This window comes from Ornithodoros turicata, chromosome 6 (genome assembly GCF_037126465.1).
Source record: "Ornithodoros turicata isolate Travis chromosome 6, ASM3712646v1, whole genome shotgun sequence".
NCBI classification, from domain to species: Eukaryota; Metazoa; Arthropoda; class Arachnida; order Ixodida; family Argasidae; genus Ornithodoros; species Ornithodoros turicata.
This window is the reverse complement of record NC_088206.1, coordinates 29907709-29928542: the sequence shown is the minus strand read 5'-3', so window position 1 is coordinate 29928542 and position 20834 is coordinate 29907709. Positions and strand designations below refer to the sequence as shown.

Here is a 20834-nt window from a genome sequence, read left to right as displayed (position 1 = left end):
CTGCTCAGGCACCATCCGGGGCCTCTCAAACAACCAATCAGCTGAGATTCCGCAGAACGTGACTTCTAGCTGTCGTTGCCAGCTGACTTTTGTGATGAGAATGCGGATAATGATTATCTGAAAATTAATTTTCTTGACAACAATGCAGTTTTTTTTGCGGCATAATTTGTAGGCTTACATTTCAAGCTACGGGTAATCGAACGGTGACACCTCCCAAAGCGAGTTGCTGCATGTTGCTTGCTTGCTAGTTGCTTTAAAGGGACGGTCTCGTACCCCCTGCCTCTTTCATAAAGTGTACCGTTCGATTGCCCTTTGTTGAAAATGGAATACTGCTAATTTACCCGACAAAACACGCCACAGTTATTAAATAACCGAATTAAATTGATAAAGATTGCAGAGCACGCCGCGATCTGTGTTGGCAACAATAAGAACGGTCACGTCGCCCTGCGGGTAAGTCCGTGATAGGATACAGAAATCGTCTGCTTTTGCGCGTGCTAGTGCATCGGCGTGAGCAGACGACATTCAGAAGTTACTGGGCACCGCGGCAACTCTCGTACATTTTCTTTCAGTTCTCAGGCGAAAAACGCGCAATCTAAGTAGTGGCAAGCATGGTGGTTCTGAACAACTATGTTAATACTCAGAAACAAGTTAAAAGTCACAGAACAACCCCATCCACAATCACAAATCTGAAGTCGCTGACCATTGGCGCGCGCGGTCGCATTACAGCTCCGACCAAAAATATATTACGCGCGCTTCCATTACACTCCCCGTTGTACACTGATCATGCTTCGAAATGAAGTGTCGCTGGCGACGTACATGGAGAAGGAGAACGTGTTTATTTAAAAACCGCATTAAATACTCGCGGAAAGAAAACACGTGACTTAGCTTCCACGTATCCGATTGTGCGCCACATTATGGGAGACCCCACAGTCAATGCTCGGACTACATTCGCCGCTCGCGGAGGTATATGCCTGAGTCATGACCTGAGTGTCCCCATTTCGAGAGCAAAGGGGATTACTCAAACCAAGGTGCTTCTGCAAGTTACAATTACTATGACAACGACGACGCATCCGCAGGCCGACGTCATACGTGACGTATGCATGAGAGAGGCGCAGCTTTCGTCGTCTGCTCTTATGGCACGTTTCGACAAATTCCTCGAAAACGACTTGGTTATTCCGAATGAAACTTTGACGGTTGTATGTGTACAGTACTCGTGAAACTAGTTTTGGCTATGTTTCGGAATCGCCCCGGCTGTACGAGACCGTCCCTTTAATGTACAGGAAGACCGATACAACGATGATGATAAGTTCGAGTTGCCCTGATGGTCAAAATTATCAGTCCGTCATGTTATGGTAAATCGTACCCTGCATATGTTGCCGCACATACATACATGGTGTCTTTTTTTTTTTTCTTGCCAAAAAAAAAAAAAAGGCACAGTGCCACCTCATGTGTCGAAGATGAGCTTTAACTTGCGGAAACAAAACAAAGTGAAATGTATCTGGTGAGGCTATCGGAACTGCCTTTATCTTGGGTTGCGTTTTCTGTTTTGTGTAGTGTGCTCTTTCACCCTCTCACATTGGGGGTGAAGGAAAGACGCGTCCTCGAAGATGCGCAATCAACAAAATAAAGAAAAAAATGATGTTTCTTCATGAATTTTTTGCGGACGATCTATCTAACCGATTTTTGTTCTGAAAACGGCTTCAATATCAGGTGACCGAAGGGAATAGATGTTCTCATTGGGACAACTTCATAGCTTTTATAATTAAAAAGTTCATTACCAATTTTTAGGTAATTAGTCATTCGACGGTTGAGCAACAGATGGCCAAGAACGCCCACCGGCCCAGAGATGATAGAAGTGAAAACAGGATGTCTATAGCCCTTCTAGTTTTTTAATGAAAAATCTGTATCGAAAAAAAAAAAAAATAGAGAAGACAAGGTTGACTACGTATCTTGAAATTATGACAACTCGGTGGTAGTGGTACGTCATCCCACGCGATCTTATCGTAATCGTGGTCATCACGTCGGGTGATGCCAACAGGAGGAAAGCATATATTGCAAACTGAATAATGCACAACTGAAAGTTAACAGTAGTGCGAATGGTAGGAAGTGGATCAGAAGTTGCATGATACAAGCAATGGGAAGTAGTTGTCATCAATCATAAAGAGGCATACCAGTGAAAAAAGATTTCAAATCACGTTAGATGCGTAAAACATAAGAGCATGTTGCAAAGCAATGACAAATGAAGTGTGAAGCGTGTAACGGAATGCAACACAGGTGAACATCGTTCCTCTGAACATTTGCTTTTATAAATTACTTACTATGACATACAGAGTTATCATAGCCATCTGACACCAACAAACTTGCTCTCTCTGTGAGAGGCATATGTCATTGATCGGATATAAAACCGTTCCGAAAACAATACATTTGTGCTGGGAAATACAGGGTGCCCAAGGTTTACAGTTGTTTCCATACTTCCTGCAATCTTTGTGCAGCTTACAATATTGAGGCTTTGAGAAATGCCAAGTTTTCTGCTTTAATTTAAACAGCAAAAACTTGGGCTCTGGTTATGTCATAAAGCAATGAGGACGAGTCTGGTTTGCTAGCTACATGTACATCTATGGGCAATACCACACAAAACTCTCAGGACACAGCGTCAGCTAGGTACGCTTTCATGTATGTCCATATGTCCCACTATAGATGCAAGCAAATTTTCATTATCTTTGATTTTGGTGCAGCTCACAGCCAGCACTAGTGGGAGCTTGAAAATTATGGTGCACCAGGATGGAAGTATCAAGGCATGCCCTAGCAAAAATGTACCTGATGCAGGTGGTTGTTCAATGGTATTGCCCACAAAAATACTGGTAGTTGAGAAATTACACTCGTACTAGTTCCCCTATGGTATAGCAAGGCCCCAACAGTTTTCTTTCTTTTTTTTCTGCACAAATTAAAGCATAAAACCAGACTTTGTGTTGAGTTTGACTGTTGCAAGGCAAGACAACAAACCAACGATTGAATGGAAGTATTTCATTTGCTGTAAGCCATTTTGTGTTTGAGCAATTAGTGAATACACCCCAATACACCCCAATTAGCAATTGAGCAATTACTGAACACACCCCAATCGAAACCCAGTATGAAATTACACAACAATTGTCTAACATTCCTGAGGTACATAAGCATCACTCGAAGGTATATCGGCACTATAAAAGGGAAAACATGGAACGCCTTAAAAGCAAGGCAGCTCCGACACACACAAGGGGACTGCCAATGTTCTCCATTCACTCGAAAATGGAGCTACAAATCTTCTACCCAGCTTCTTTGATTCCAGAACTCAGTGCACACTCTCTGAAATATGCTCTAAAAATCTAGGGTTGAAAAGAAAAGTCATTTTAAAAAATGCCAAACACAAAAGTCAAATTGCCAAAAACAAAAGTTCGAAGACCTCAAGCAAGTAGGAACAGCATTTCGACACGGCAAGTCAATTATCACTTTCATGCAAAATGCTCTACAGTGCGTGAGGATGCTACAATGCCATGTCAAGACATCTCACTATGTAAACACATCTCACTGCCACAACCTCTAGATTACGACCACACACATAGTACATACCAGGTAAAGCTCCCTGTCAGGCAACAACTGGAACATGGCTTGCTACTGCATACACGTTTAACCCATAGTTGCTAACATTCATGTCACAACCGCTATGGCTCAGAGGTGTGGTGAAACATGCAAATAAGTTAACTTAGCAACATCGTCGCATTATTAGAAATGAATAGGCTAATGAATGAACATGCACCAACCTCATTTATTTACTAACACAGTCTAGAAAACAGCCTGCCCTCAGAATTTTTATTTAGACCTTGGTAAGACAAGCTACTCCGTCCGTTGTGAAAAGTACTTCTTCGTTTGAGAATGAGGATATCCCTTATAGAAAAAAAGGACACATGTATAAAGGAGATAGTTTTGAGTGATGCGTAAATAGTTTATGTCTGCTGCGAGTTGCATGAATTAGAAACTCTGTATTATTTGCACAAATATAGCCACTCACAAGCTGAAGCCAGTGCTGTTGTCTATCTCACGGACTAAATGTGCATGCTGATGAGGTGTCAAGTGCAGCTCTATTGCTTGTGCCAGGTTGGTGCTCTGGTTGCAACACTTCAGCTTTTAGCAAGGTATATACCCAACATGGACAGTGCTCCCCTACAGAAAACTAAACAAAGCAATAAATATCACAGACTAGACTAAATATCACGAAATTGAAACACTAGCTAATTACTACAACGGTGGCCTTTAGTGACTTAACTGACGTAGCTGTAACCGCTATTGGCACACTTTTAAACACTAGATTTCATTGCACTGTTTTTTTTAACACACAATACACACTTGAACAGAATTCCTAACAATAAGGCGAGAATATAAGGAGGAACCTGGTTCGACTAGATCCACTAAGAGGCTGGTATGTGCGTGCTCTGGATGTGCCACCAGGTTCCTCCTATGATTACTTGGTAGTAAGGTCATTGTTAGTGTTGTGGGTGCAGTTCTCAAATGTATTTAGATAAATGATTTATTGCTGGCTGGTTGTAAAACAGTATCGATGGAACTACTGTATGCTGCGTACTGCATAGATAAAAAGTTTGACACAAACTGAAAGAGCTCACGCTCGTTACTGCAGAGGAATAACATTGAAACATTTTCACTCTGGCATTTGCAACAGTCTCAGGACTATGGGCAAGCAAAACTACAGTACTTTACAACCCATATCAAGCACAGTGCTCCAGCGTTTTCTTAAGGGTTGTTAACTTTTGTTTCTCAAATAACAAATTAAAAACACACACAAAATTGGGACCGTGATAGCAACAACACCCAATACAGGAAAAAAACCCGTCCTTACATATAAATCTACTCCAATTACCTACAGTGAAAGAAAGGAAAAACAGAGCACACCAAAAGACGAAGAAAGAACGACAAAGTGACAGGATTATTTGTATAAGACGTGATGATATGTATGTGCTTCTTATCAAAAACAAAACATACAGGTGAGGCTAGACCTCAGGGGTGGCAAACTATAGATCAGGGGTGGTAAACTTATTTCCAACCAGGAGTTGAATTCCACCCATACACAAAATACGGGCCTGGTGTAAGAAAGAGGGAATATTGAAGAACATGAACTATCAGCAGGAGGAGGCAAGTAAGCTGGTGTAAGTGGTGTAGACTATGGTGGCATTTCCTTGAGTTTGAAGAAGCGAAGAATGAAATGTACAAAACATGTCCTGTCCACTTCTTGTGTTTTGTGTGTGTTTCGTTCTCCGCTTCCTCAAACTCAAGGAAGTGCCACCGCTGTCTATGGATTATTAATGCTACTAAACGATTTCAGGTAGCACAATGGCTTCTGTTCAAAACATGAGTGGCTCCAGACCCGAGGATTCTGTTTCAATCAACCTTCACCGAATGTTGGATTTTGTACTTGGAAGTAACAAAAATAGGCAATTCTAGGTCATAATGAGTTATTTTTTCTCATGATTTCGTGTTTACTTTCACATTTGTTTCATAGCGCCATGTGCTGCCGACAAAAAAAAAAAAAAAAAAAAAAGAAAAGTTTTGATATTCTATCTCATTGTTGTGGTCAGCTTCTGCAACACCTTCTAATACACCTGTCTGCAACCCAAAACTTTTGTTATGAAAATATGTCCGAATAAAATTTTAACACATTTATGTACAATGATCAAACTTTCTCATTCAGGACATGACAAGCTACAATGGCAGTGTTAATTTCTTTTACTTTGCTACTGTAGGAAGAATGGATAAGTTACCGTACTTACTGGCTATTACTGGTTTTGAGCTAGAAATGTTACAATGAGAAACTATAATAATGTGGACTAGAACATGGTACAACATTGCAGCAGAAAGTGTGAACCCTAGCACAGCAATATGATTAAAAACTATTTCAGCAACAGTGACTCTCCCCTCATACCTCTTGCACGCATTTCTGAGGGAAACACATATCTTCTGAGCAAGAAACTTTGCATTCTTCAACCATATGTGTACGTTTATGTCTGGAACTTGCAGAAACAATGGCAGCCACAAGAGGCGATTGCGTCAGCGTCGAAAGTATCATTGCCAAGAAAAAAGACTGCAGTTTTGCAACATTGTGAAAGAAAGGAAAGGAAAGAAAAGCAAGGCCTTTTGTAGACAGGAGCGAGCAATGCTGGCAGGTTTGTATCCCTCCTATGACTGTGAACAGCATTAGCTGACTCTGGCACAGCCAGTAGCTGTGTGACCAGAATGTTGTAGTGTTGCCTGACCATATCCCACAGGCAGTATGTATTCGATAATGCACATAAAAAAAAAACTTTGCAGGAAGTGGAAGGTTTCACAACAAGCTTCAAGATAATTATTTTGAATAACAAAGTAGGTACTACAGAAACCGTTGCCATGTTACCATAGCCCAAAAATATATCATACTACACTTATCACTTCAAACATCACTAACAGCTAGTTTCTTGTAACTCAAATATGGGTGGCATCACAAAAATGGTTGTAAAGCAAACTTGATTAGGTTCAGAGGCTTAATTTTTCATACGCCCATGGCCAACACGACATTAAAGGCATGCCATTCAGAGGTCACTGCTTGCTCTAGGCTCCATGGCTGCAGCCTACACTGTCTAAAAAGGAAAAAAAAAAAAAAAAACACAATGCCACCACAGGATTTAAATGTTGGCATATTTTTAAATAAAAGGTGGGGAATGGAGTTGCATATTCATTGTAACAGCTGCCTCAGGGTGCTCCGCCACCAGTAGCCACATGTGCTCTCAGTGCTCCAAACAACAATAAAACTGAGACATTCTGCACAGTGCACTCTGTCTGCTTACTACAGGTTTTCCCGTCCATTTTAGTCCAAGTGCCATCTGAAAAAATCGAGATGCTATGCAATGTAATCCGGGTGCCATCTGAATTAATCCATGGTGGTTCTAAGCGCTATAGCCATGTGTTCACACGGGGACATCTTTGTAGAGTATTCTAGTGGAAGAAAAAGTAAAAAGGAAACTGCTGATGGAACTGAAGGTGTGCCGTGTCTTATGTGGATCATTCGCACGACGCTGAAATATTGGGAGTTGGAGCAGAAGTATAGCAAACAACGGCACTGGTGCTGTCGTCTGCTACACAATATCTTCTGACTGAACAGTTGGATATCCCGCGCGGTTAGAAGAGCGCGGAAAGGCATGACTCACATAGCAAACGACACAACTGGTGCTGTCCTCTGCTACAGGATATCTTCTGACTGAACTGCAGGATATTCCACGCGGTCAGAAGAACACGAAAAGCCAGCACACACATAGCAGACGACACCACTGGTGCTGTCGTCTGCTACAGAATATCTTCTGACTGAACTGCAGGATATTCCGCGCGGTTAGCAGAACGCGAAAAGGCATGATGTTCATAGTAGACGACACCACTGTTCCTGTCGTCTGCGAAGGAATATCTTGTGACTCTGCAGTAGGATATTCTCTGCGTTTTGAAGAGCACGGAAAGACATCCCGCAGCTTAGTCACAAGATATTCCGTAGCAGACGACAGGACCAATGGTGTCTGCTATGTGAGTCATGCATTTTGTGCTCTGCTAACTGCGTGGCATATCTTGCAGCTCAGTGAGGAGACGTTCTGTAGCAGACGACACAACAAGTGGTGTCGTCTGCTATGTGAGCCATGCCTTTTCACGCTATCCTAACCGCGCGAAATATCCCGCAGTTCTGGTCAGCAGATATTCTGTAGCAGACGACAGTACCAGTGGTGTCGTCTGCCATGGGAGTCATTCCTGCTCTTCTAACCGTGTGGAATATCCTGCAGCTCACTCAGAAGATATTCTGTAGCAGACGACATGACCAATGGTGTCGTCTGTTATGCTTCTGCTTTAACATTCGATATCTCGGCGCCGTGCGAATGCTCAACATAAGACGCAGCAGAATTTAAGTCCTGTCAGCAGCTTTTTACTTTTCCTTCCACTACATGTCTGTAGAATATTCTGCGGGGATGTCCCTCGTGTAAGTACATGGTTATAGTGCTTAAAAACACCATGGATTAATTCAGATGGCACCCGGATTAAATTAAATGGCATCTGGATCTTTTCAGATGGCGCCCGGATTAAATCGAATGGAGCTCAGATTATTTCAGATGGCACCTGGACTAATTCAGATAGCACTTGGACTAAAATGGATGGGAAAACCTGAAGTATGCAAAGTGAGTGCAGTTGTAAATGGCTATTCCTCATTATGCTTTTAGTGAGTCTATAGGTTTCATTAAAACACATTTGAGAACTTTCCCCTGTGTAAAATAACTGGTTCATACTTTATTCACTTTTACTCATTTTTATTACTATGGCATGAAGGTATCACATGCAAGTCAGTGCCTAAGAATGCAACAAAATCGGCAAATGGGGTTACGTGTAATCTACTCTCAATTATTATTAATTAAAATCAGCTGAGATGTTCCTAATTTGTACTGTATATAAATTAAAATGCATTTGACCTTTCTCGCACATATTTCAATAGATTAACACTTGCATTGCTACATGGAAATCACAGACAATCTCTGGAAGTGCTCTTGGAAACTACCACACTTATTGTACAAAAACGCAAATATTGTAGCACTTTCTTGGGCTTCTTTTTCTGACTTAGTGAAGCCTACACAGTAATGTTTCCACCCTTGTCATACCCAAGGGTACAGTGAATTATATTCCATATGCAAAGATTACACATACGTAATATGCACAGGTCTCATTGTTCGAGCTCGTTTTGTGAAATCACAATATATATGCATACCTCACTGCCAGCAGCACCCATTAAAAAAATGTTATGTTAACAGGAAGGCTCTCTGGTGTGATGACTTTTCCTCTTCTTGAGGCAACTGCACCCATTGTGACACCTTTGCAGAATTCTCCAGGCTAGAAGATGAGGTAGGTGTCCTTCCAGGCTTTCTTCGAGCACTGTTTTGACATCGCTTCCGTATTACGGGAATATCACCGGTTGGGTGGAGCAATAAGTAATAGATCACCTGGAAATAAATGCATAAAAAAACTGAAAGAAGTGAGGAGTATCTGTGTTGCTGGTAGTTATACCCAAATTTATGTGTGTGTCAACACGATTGTTATAGTATGATTAATAGGGTTAGCAGATAGAAAACAAGAGTTCCAGGGCAAATAAAGTGGGGTATTGACCAAGCATTCAGGTTGAATTACAGGGATTACAGGAAATCATCATTATGGGTAATACGTCTTTTCATGTCCCGTAATGCTGATAGCAAATTGTTTGTCCATAGGTACATTGACAATATCATTGTTCCACTGTTCCACCTGAGTGCTTAGTCCATACCCTCACTTCATTTGCCTCGGAGCTTAAGTTTTCTATCGAATACATATATAACATCATTGTGATGTTATTGCATGGAATGGTTGGTCAAAGCGATCACCCCAAGCAACACGCGAAAATTCCTGGATATCACCCCCCTTTCATAGAGTGGCCTTTGTTGGTATTATGGCAAAGTACACAATGAGTGGACAATAGTGCCATTAAAGTAACAAGCAGATATTCTGCAATCCCTCACAACAATACAACCCTTTCTGGAAAGCTTTAATTTTTCTTAGGTCTGAAAATGGCTATGCTAGCACTTGATACTTTAATATGATTCCTTACCATAAATGTGATTCCCATGCCAAAGCTGAGAGTTGCACCTAGCACAGCAGGAAGTTTGTACCAGATGTCTGGCTCACTGTACACATAGAAGAGGCTCAGTAATATGCTGTTCTCAAGGAAGGTGGCCACATAAAAGATGGCAAAGCGGTGTCGTGTAGGTGTGTCCACTGGGTTCAAGTAACAGAAGATGAACACAACACCGAGGACCAGGTTGTACAGCAGCTCTTCCACCCTGAGAGTTGAAAGATTTTTTAAGTCCTTTTACAACTGAGGCACAAAAACCTTACAGGAGGAAAGCAGTACCTGTTCAAAATGTCAGTGGAACTCGTTTTAAGGCTTTTCCATTAACATTACAGGAGCACTTAAAAAGACTCCAGGAACATTACAGGGCCCTCTGCCTACAGCACTTAGTTTACGTATTTTTCACTACACACAATGCATGAGAAAATGGTATACTTTATCTGGCACATGCTCTATTGTAAAACGACGATAAAACCTGAGACAAGGAACAGAAAATAACAACACTGCACATTCTCACGTTCTCTCAAACTCAGCAACCCATCTAATAACACAAACACCTACACTCCCAATAACCTCCTGATGGGTGGAAAGGGGGAAACAGAGGGGATGCTAACACAATTGCCTCTGGACTTACCCCCGTATTCCCAAACAACCCTGAGGGCTCCCTATGTAAGCGCCGGCCCTGAGGGAGGAGAATTTCGTTTCCCAAAGCGCCCGTATGTGCAATGGGCGCCCTAAGGGCGCGCGCCAGCCAAGCAAGCTCGCGAGCTCCCTGTACGCTCCCTGAGGGACGGTCGCCTCGAAACAAACATGGAGGACATGTGCGATTTCATTCATGAATCGCGTCGAGCGATTCGATAACGGTTTTATGCCGACAGTACGACGAATTCGGGAATGGGAAAAACCATCTTGAGCGGTACGACGAATATGAATTCAAAGAAAGATACTGCTTATCGAAGTCGTCTGTGCATTATACCAACGTCTCAACATCAAGAGGGCATGGACAATCGTGGCTTCCCTTGTCCGCCCATCCAGTGATTGTTACAATCTTGCCATTTTAGCGCAACACATATACACACATAAAGAGACGATGATGAGATGGGTACAATTCATATTCGCAATACCCAACAGTTATACAACATCTGAACACAATACTGACATGAAGTTTGCAAGACAAACGCCAGCAGATACCAAAGTAGCAGACGACAGCCGTCGGAAGCGGAAATGAAGCGCGGTCGTGCGCATGCGCTTCTGCTTCGTTCTACGAGGAATCGGGCCGAATCCCCTTCGAGCCTCCCGATGGCCAGCCCTTCGCTGAGCGCGTGCACGTTTACGTTTGAGAAACGCATGCTGCCCTGAGGGGATGTTCGCCCTCAAGGGTCCCTGGGCTACGGGCGCCCTTAGGGCGAAGTTGCGGGTGGTTTGGGAATACGGCCCTGAATCTCCTTCAACTCGGCTAAGAGTTGCCCAAATGGGTCACACACCTTTTCCAAAACACAGGTCTCTTGGAATAGCGGGAAACATGCGGGACCTGTGTTTTGGAAAAGGTGCGTGACCTGTTTGGGCATGTCTTAGCCGAATTCAAGGAGATTAGGTCCAGAGGCAATTGTGTTAGCATCCCCTCTGTTTCCCCCTTTCCACCCATCAGGAGGTTATTGGGAGTGTAGGTGTTTGTGTCATTAAATGGGTTGCTGAGTTTGAGAACATGCAGTGTTGTTATTTTCTGTTCCTTGTCTCAGGTTTTCTCGTCGTTTTACAATGTAACAGCTCACCTGCACCCTTGCACTTCTAACATGCTCTATTGGTAGCATGATAATGACTTCCAGAAAATTACTTTGTACTTTCTTAGTAGCTTTTCCAACATACACGCAAAAGACACTGTCGCAACCTATTGCCAGCTAAAGAGTAAAGAACATGCTACCAACAGCCTGCCTTATGATAAGTAGTAGAATCATAGTATCTTTTTTGTTTTTTGTACTTACAAAAAGGTTACAAATGGTTACAAAAAGATTACAAGTTAGCAAAATATAAATGAAATCGAAGTAGGTCTCTCTGACTGAGAGTTGAATAAAGCCTGTATTTTTCTAAAATGCGGCCAAATCTTTCCTTGTTTGGCCCAACACCTGAAGAACTTACATTAATGATATGTATATCAAATGCATGAGCACTCAAATATTGGGTCAAGTGGTGCTCAGGACCAAATGCAACCAGAGAAAGCATGCATCAAAGTGGGAACAGAATTTCATGCTCACACGTTTGCCTTTCTTTTCTATTTTACTCTATTTCCAATAGTCTTCCAAAACGAAATTTCACAATTATGTGGGTAACAAGGGTTGCAGAGAATTATGCATGCAAAAATGAGAAAATGTAGACTTTTGAATTTGCATCCAGAAAATGTCCATTTTTCTGCACAAAAGAAACTCTGACACGGCCCAATGCTGGCTACCCTACGTTTATGTAAATTACAGTGCGATACAGGTGATATGCTTAGCAGATACGCTACTGCATAAGACTGGAAAATGTAGTTGTTAACAGTCAATGAGTGGTTATGAAATATGCATGTCACTTTGCACCTGTATCATTATTGTGACTGTGGATGTTCCTCAAAAGACTACTGCCCAAATAAAAAAAAATTAGAGGTTTTCCGTGACCTGAAATACTAAGAGTATCTTGCATGCACTATACAGTATTTGCAACATCATCGTCATATAAGGTCTCTACACTACCATGTTAAGAGCGTGTATTCTAAGATTCAGCACGACCATATTTGCACAATGTAGTGGAGACAGTGCAGCCTTGAATGGCCATGTTGGGATCACCTTGCCTGAATGATGGTATGCTATGTAGCAATAGCTGTTTGTTTACCAATGAGTCAGCCTATTTAAATAAGCATATATAAATGACCCTTGGGCAAGACTGTCAAAGTATGGTTTGGGGAGTTTAGTATGCAACCTGGGCTGACTTCAGCAGGAACTGTGCTGACATTTGTCTGGAAAGTCTGCCGGAAATCCCAGGGAAAACCTCAAACAGCACAACCAGTGGTAGGGTTTGAACCAACTACCTCCCAGTCTTCAGCACAACCTTGGAGTAACCATCAACAAGCAGATGCTTTTATCCACCCAGCCATAGTAGTGTTGCTACTGGTATATGTACACCCCTATCCTTGCAAGAGGATACCACTATACCTATGTATATACCACTATACCTCACTTCCTGTTTTGCAGCAACCACTCATTCAGCAAGCTGACTGTGAATATCTGTCTAAGGCAGCGTGCCTCCTTTGTGCCGTCCCTGAACAGGTCGCATTTCCAAAATTAATGCTAGTGAGTAGCAACCCCCATCAACACAGACCATAGATAGATCAACACGTTCCTTTTCATTCTGACTTTCATGTTGTAACCTTACACATACTTTCCATACGCGTCTTAGATAATCATTCATTGCGCTTGAGTTTGTACAAAGTTGGTAGTAGTTTCTTATTTACTCATTTAACTTGTTAGTTCAGTCCACTACACATTTTCTGTAACCATTTTGGCGTGAATGAAGCTTCTGCTTGACAAAGACACTTTTCTAATTCAACTATCTCATTAGCATGCTAGTGCCTACCTGTTGTCATAGAAATGTGTTTTCATGGAAATAATCCAAGCAGACATGAGCAGCCATCGGACGGCACACACGAGAAACATGTACATGGGGAAAAGGGAGGCAAAGAGACCCAGGGCCAGCACTCTAGGAGCGATGACGCACAGCCGCCACATGAAGTACAGAATGGCACCTCTCCACCGCATTTTGCTCTTGTCTTCTATGACCAGCCGCAGGGCCTTGTTGTAAGATGCCAAGGACCATGCCACAGATACCAGGGACGTCACAATGGACACATTCTGGGCCACCACTGCAATTAACGCAGTTCAACAAAATGACACAAGTGAACTGGTAGGTTGTAAGTGTCACATTCCTTACACTTGAAAAGGTGTAACACAACCTGCACTCACAGGTGTAACACAACCTGCAATCTCATGGTATGCTTTGTCTCAAACTCAACGAATGTGTGACCTACAGACTAATGCAAAATTCACAAAATGCCATTTCGATTTGTCTTTTACCCGCACCCATTAGCTCCTGTCACATTTTAAAATATTATCTGCATTCCCATATTTCCTGACTGGTTGCACACTGCATTGTACATGCATTGCACACAAATGCAATAAAGGCATCAGGAAGTTCTGCAACAGGTTCTCATAAGCAGTGGAGGCTTCCTGATGCTCGCCTGGAACTGGTGAGATACTACTTTGTAGCCTTCATTTTGTATAAATATTTCATGCTAGCCTTGGTATGCATTCCAAGATTATTGATTATCTGCATGCTGCTTCTCTTTTGGGAAGCAGTTCAATTAAGTTAGACAAAAATGCATCATGTATTCCCAAAGGCACTGATTTATCCAATTTTAAATGCCATTTCTGTTTTGGCTTCTTTTCTATTCCTGTGTGCAAGACGAGCTTGAAAATTCCAGTGCAGTCCTAAGCAATTAGAAAGTCACAATTATTATAGAGGAGTTGTCCGCCCAGTCTAAGCTCTTTTTCTAACTCCACAGCTACTATCACAAAAGGTCGGTTACCCAAAGCACAAAGGGGATTTCCAAAAACAGAAAAAGATGTCTTTGGGTAATTCTTCTACCCTGATTCCTCTGGATCACTGGACAGCACAGCTGTGCCCAGTTCAGTCATGAGTAGGTTACTAAAAAGAAAGGAAGTTACAGTTACAGATAGGCTGCAAAAATAGTAACTGAGTTATAATTAGTTGTTTGAATGTAACTAATTACAATTAGTTTTTTTAATGTAACTTGTTACAGTACAGAAATGTACAGTTACCACATTAAAGTAACTTGCTCAAATAAATGAAACAAAAAATTATTTTACCGCTTGTACTGTCCAAGCATGGTTATATCATGTTATAAAGAAAGGATTCCAGGCGACTACCAAACTCAAGCCTTCAAATTCCTTACTGTTACAGTTTTTCACTGACCATTTCAAGCAAATTCTCCGACTAAGACATAGGGAACGAGGCGCCAGCTCCTACATTTTGATACAGATCATTCATAAAATGGATAATTTATTGTATAATTGAATAATATGGATCATTTATTGAATTCAAATAAACAGAATAAAAACACTACATGTTTCCACTTACTGTTTAAGAGAACCAATTATTTTCCTTTTTTCTTATTTTTTGTAGGGAGACCTCATACTGTGCCTCATTTATAACCTTTGTTAGTTTTTATTTAACAGTCACTAATGAGGCTGCCCCACTTTTCTGCCACTGAGCTTTCCGCATTGGCGAACTGATAGTCCCGGCATGGCCGCTCAAACACGCTGGTGGAAGGAGAAACCATGTGACACAATCAGCCCAATCGGGGACACCAAACGGCGGCTCCGGCGCAGGAGAGGAATGCGATACTCTGTACCACTATTTAGTGACTCTAACTTCAGCTGCTTTCTAGCAACTTAGTCCCCTGACTTCTCCAGTTACATCAAAATACTCCAATAATTCTTGGTTTTTCATGTCTTTCCCACATTGATACACTCTTGATATCCTAGGGCAAGCCTAAGGCCACCCTGGATGCGTGACAAAATTCCTGGTGATGATTCCTATGATGACAAACCTCCTGGTTGGGAATAACAGCAGGACATTTGAAGACTCTAAAAAATGATGCCAGAGAACTGACTCGAGGAACATATTGCCATAGATGGATAACTCAGTTACGGTTACATATTACAGTTACGTGAACCGAAAGCCATAACTACTACTTACAGTTACATGTTACTACCCAAGACTGGCTCAGTTTATTCTCTGAAACCAACACGCAATCCTCTCATGCATTGCATACAGAAATTGAGATATGCGTGTCCTGCTGCAAGATTGTTTTGTCAACTTAAATGAGCTGAAATTGACACACAATTTTAAAACAGCTACATGTACTGTATATTTCCAAGTCATTCAGGCACTATTCTGACAGGTGCAAAATTGTTAAGATAGTTCAATGGTTTTAACAAATCAATCTTAACATTGGGCAAGTACTGCTTGCCATGACCTAGCATGCACTCCCGATACGTTTGTTTGAGCTGGGCCCCACCCAAATGACAACAAGGGCTTGCATTTGCGCATTAGGCTGCTTCTGATCTAATGATTCACTGGGTGCTGCCTAGCATGGACCCAGGAAAACAAGGGAATGGGAGTGATGACCTGTGACACCCAGGTCACATTCTGTTCAGCTTCTTGCTCTCCTTATAAGGCCTGTTCCGTACTCTAGAGTCATGTTACATTTATTTGGAAACTTCGTTCCCTGGACTAGCTGCACAGAAAGAAAATTCCTGGACAAACAAGTACTGCCGTGTAACATGAACCCTACACCCGAACTGCCTTGGCAAATATCTGTGTTCGACAGATAGAACAGTAGTATATGTAAATGAAGGTAAGCTGGCAACCTAAAGGCAGTCTTTAGCAAGCATGACGCGAGACTTCTTTCTAAAAATAGGTGTGATCTAGGACAGCTCACCCCTCTATCTAAGTCTGGTTTGCGGTGCAGTTCCCGGAAAGATTTCCCCTAAGATCACAATACTGAAACAATTTTTCCATGCGCATGAAGTATAGTGTATTAGATTCATCTAACACGTGGCTTCATTTACACTGGACGAACATCAAAATGCTTAAACAAAAGACTAGGTGAGCATAAGATAAAAACTAAATTCTAACCTAGAATTGAATCTCAAAGGCTGCGAAAATTGTGAACTCCTCTAGTTGTGAATCATCTGTTGCTCACTGATAACCAATGGCCAGACAACTGGCTGTTGTTTTTCTATTCAATCTGTTTCAAAGTTTCCTGTTGACAGTCCAGCAAGCATGACGTCCTTCATCCCTGTGTCGTGTTTTTTATTGCTGGATTATATCTTTAATACTAGAAAACTGGGTATTCAGTTGTCTGACCATTTGGTTCAGCAAAAAATATGAGTTTTTAGCAGTTTTTGGTTCAGGTTCAGTTTCGGTTCCGATCCCTGGGTCGCAATGTGGTACACGCTGTGGCCTCGGTGATTCCAGCAATGGAATGGCTTTCTACATACGAAATCTGGGAAGAGCTCATGAATACACCTTTGGAAATCGGACTAGGTGAGGTAGGACGTGTCTGGATTATTGGGTTGTATTCCTTGAGAATGCTCAGAAAGTTCCTGGCAGAATATGTCCAGATTCCGCATAACTGGGTGCAGTTAAATGGGGATTGAACTATGCCAAGATTTTTTTGTACAAAAGGAGGCAAGGCAAAGTTCTTGGCAAGGCAAAAGGCAAGTTATCCAGTTAAATTAATTCTGAATAAGAAAGACATGACTGTACATGTCTTTTGAAAACACTTTGGTAACAAGCCTAAATTTTGCTGATATGTAACCAATGAAACCCTTTTCTTTTGAGAAATACGAACGTAAACAAAAGAAGAGTTTGCGAAGGCAATTATGAAACTTGCAGAAAGAGCAGAGTGCTTAAAACCAGCCACTGCTGGGCAAACAACTGATTTTGCAGGGCAGTTTTGCAGAATTGATTATGCAGCCATAAAACATCATTCAGAGAAAACTTAATGTAGATAGACTCCTCATCTTTCTTCCTAAATGTCAGTTCATTGCTCCTTTAAAACTGCCACATAGATCCACGTGCAAAGTAACCGCATAATGGAGCTGAGCTTTAAGCGTTATAACAATCAGCCACTGGCTTACACCTTACACACACACACAACTGTAAAGGAACAAAATGACTTCAAAGGCATCATTTCAACCGAAGCATCATTCACTACCAGTCGTTTACTTCTCGATTTATCGTACCTGTCCAAAAATCCTCCTCTTGGTGTGGATAATCCCTGGCAAGAATGCAGATCTGCAAAATAAGCTGTGGCGTTGCTTCCATGAAACACTCAAAGAGGCGCAGCATGGTGGCATCTACATCTTCTTCGGCACTGCGTCTGTACAGTTCCTGCTGCTCAGCTTTGTTCAAGTTGCTCTTGAGACCATAGATGAGTGTGTCCAGATATCTGTGTTGCAATGAGTTTACTATCGCTTCACTGCAATACTTGTAATGGCATTTGTCGACATGCGTTCCTGGTGCTTATGAAACTAGCTTTCTAGTTGAAAGTGATGTGCGAGACATTCAGACATAAACTTTACAGTTGTTTCTATAATTCCTGTTATCTTTGTACATGTCGTGACGGTGAGACTTTCAGCTTTTATAATATTTTGCAGCTTCAAATGTGAAGTGCATTCTATGGGGGTTGCTACGATGTACCACAGCAACCTCCCTTACACATGCAAGTAGACTCGGGATACTGTTCACTTCATCAAACCATACAATATGGCCATTCCCACTGCGAAGAGCACGTATGGTCCTACCATGTCGTGTGAAGTAGCTTGGTGCGTCCTGTGGGCTGCTATGTAGGCGAACGTCTAACCAATGACATCACCAGTTCCATGAACTAAAGGAAAACACACTTGAGACCTACTGAGTCCCAAATGCACAGTGCCTTGTCCGACGTAGCTCTGTGCTAAAGCATTTCATTTCAAAATCCACAGACCCTAATAAGGCTGGTGCAGTGACGTCATGTTTGGTCACGCGACAGTGGAAAACATATTGCCACACTGGAGTCACAGTAAGAAGGCATGCCGTGAGTTGTTGCGGTATGCCTGCAATTACGAGAGAAAATTGCAAAAACACGCGCTGCTGCCTCATTCGGCCCGCGGTAAGACGCCCGTGACTCATCCCCGTGCTCTCCCATGTCACGTGGCTCCAAGGCGTGCAAAGGCTGCGCGTGACGTCATGTGCCTCATTGGAAGTAGATTTATACGTAAGGTGAGTCAATCTACTTGCGTGGCGAAATGCTTCACATGCCGCGAGGTAGGACTGCTGATAATTTTCGACCACCTGGGGTTCTTTTGACGTGCACACAGTGCTGGAAGCAATGTTTCCCTCCCCCACATTGCTATTGTCCTTAGCCGGGATTGAACCCACGATCTTGAGCTCAGCAACCAACACGTTACCGACTGAGCTACCGAGGACGGCTCCTGGACCCTGGCTCAATCCTGCCTGGGTCAAAAAGACTGTTTCAACATTTTAATACCCAATAGTGGACGTGTTACATGTGTGATACAATAACACAAAAATTCCCTTAAGTAGTACAAGAATGCATTTTACATTGAAACCTCTAGGGGCCTTGCTATGAAATCAAGCAGCAATGATGATTTTAATTTCTAAGCACCATGTAGCTCTATGGGCAATACCACTGCCGGCCACGACATTTGCCAAGTGTAGCCGTCATCAATTTTGTCGCAAGTTTTGAGTGACTGTTGCGTTATTAATTGACTGGTGCAACAAGACTGCAATTGATTCGTTGGGCCCCTCCCAACAAAACTGATTGCTAGTATACAACAGATCGATGATAAAATATTAGCTGCATTAGATTCACCAAAAGGTGCAAAGGGTAGTGTAAAGGAGCGCAAACAAAGTGCACAACAGGTGCTGCCCTCGTGCAGAGTACACTAGAGCCCAATCGAATGGAAAAGCGTAAGCGTCAGATCGTTTCTCACAGACATCTGCACTACATCGCAACTCTTTTAGCGACTGTTGTCATATCAATAGACTCGAGGAGCAAAAACAGGCTCATTTTAATAAAACTGATTGCCACTATGCACCAGGCCCATACTAAGACATTGCCAACAACCACAGCTGCCCATTAACGTTGTATGCTCCATGGTGCACAAAACATTGCACAGACTTCGGAGGAGGTGCAGCATATTTTTCAACTCGTGCTGAACTCCTACAGCACTTTTTCCACTTGAATGATCGAGTGTAGTGCAAAGGCTGCCCCTCCTCTAGATCCACTGCGGGAGCTCGGAATGCATTGGAACTTGTTCACAAAGTGCAGCCCAATCAAAGACAGCTGTTGTCAACAAGCCTCATATTGCACAACAACCCTATTTATGTCGTCTGCTTCGTAGTGCTGTTCTTCTGCAGCAAATTTTCCAATCCAACAGTCAAGTGTTGCACAAACGTTGCACTTGTGCCGAGTCAAAGGCAGCTTGTGCTTCCACGAGGACCCACAGGTGGGGCAGTTAACTTCCTCTTATTTTTTTCATGCTGTTGTAGTTTGCAGACAGCGAAGAATCGCCTTGCAGCTTATGTACTCCAGACGTGCCATATAGAGAGGTTCTTGAATGGCATTGCCCATAGAAATACATATAGGTGGCGTGCATATGACGTCACACCATAGCTTTACCCGTGCTTTTTCCCTCTTTCTGGTGAACCGGCGCACGTCAATGCACCCCACCTATAGCTGGGAAACTATACTTGTCGCTGTGTCAGGTCTTCCTAGTTAAAGCTGAACACTCGCCTTTGTGCGAATTTTCACCGTCAAAAGGTGTGGAAAATTGAAGGCACTAAAACAACTGTAAAGTTTACATCTGGGTATCCTGTACATCTAGGAGAGATGCACATTGCTTACCTCACTATGGGCCCAAGCTGAAGGATGTGGAACACAGTGCGCACACACCACTGTGTTTTGGACGGATAGCTATCAGGTCTCAATTTTAAGTCCAGCAGATACCAACGGAAACTGAAGCCCATCATTATAAACGCCGGCACCAGGATAAATGCTAACGTCAATCCAAAGTACCAGATACTCCCGTCTTTGTAATGCCGGTAGGCCACCCAAATGTCTGACCCTGTGTCAAAGAGGAAGCTGCCTACCGACCAGAGAACTGCCATCCCATCGAGGAGCGTGTAGCTACGGAACTGCCTTCGTGTGCCTTGCTTCTTCGGTGTAGCCACCGGCGTGCAGACGTGCTCTGGTTCCTCCGTTTCTTCCCTCATTGTGCCGCAGTACACTTAAAAGTGAAACGGCCATCAAGGCAACAGGCCGTGCGGCATCCCAAATAACCTAGATTCGCCGCACACATTTGTTATACCGCGCAGCGATCACTGTATTCAAGCACCTTGAGACTTGAGCACCAGTTCTGACGCTGACTCCCACCATCCTCCATGACCCATGAGCTGCGCTTGACTTGGATGCTGTTGGATCCACAGTTGGGTACTGATCGTAGTCCGA

At 42.6% G+C, this 20834-nt stretch overlaps 1 protein-coding gene across 2 annotated transcripts; it reads right to left on the bottom strand.

The window, feature by feature from the left end:
* Nucleotides 1–3008: 3008 nt before the first annotated feature.
* Nucleotides 3009–20834, bottom strand: LOC135396501 (XK-related protein 4-like). Of its 2 annotated transcripts, XM_064627512.1 has the most exons (6): nt 20232–20834; nt 17566–17771; nt 13310–13595; nt 9683–9914; nt 8813–9044; nt 3009–4207 (listed from the first exon to the last, which is right to left on the bottom strand). In XM_064627512.1, the coding sequence occupies exons 1-5, from the start codon at nt 20597–20599 to the stop codon at nt 8844–8846; spliced, it is 1293 nt and encodes a 430-aa protein (XP_064483582.1). In that variant the 5' UTR covers nt 20600–20834; the 3' UTR covers nt 3009–4207; nt 8813–8843. The 2 variants fall into 2 exon arrangements, with proteins under 2 accessions (XP_064483582.1, XP_064483581.1); XM_064627511.1 differs by having other exon boundaries at nt 3009–9044.

Coding starts and splice junctions, on each gene's coding strand:
- LOC135396501 (XM_064627511.1), bottom strand. CDS start 20,599: ATGAGGGAAGAAACGGAGGAACCAGAGCACGTCTGCACGCCGGTGGCT. Junction 13,596..17,565: donor AGAGGAGGATTTTTGGACAG/GTACGATAAATC, acceptor CGTTAATTGCAG/TGGTGGCCCAGAATGTGTCC. Junction 9,915..13,309: donor ACACATTTCTATGACAACAG/GTAGGCACTAGC, acceptor TTCAACTCTCAG/GGTGGAAGAGCTGCTGTACA.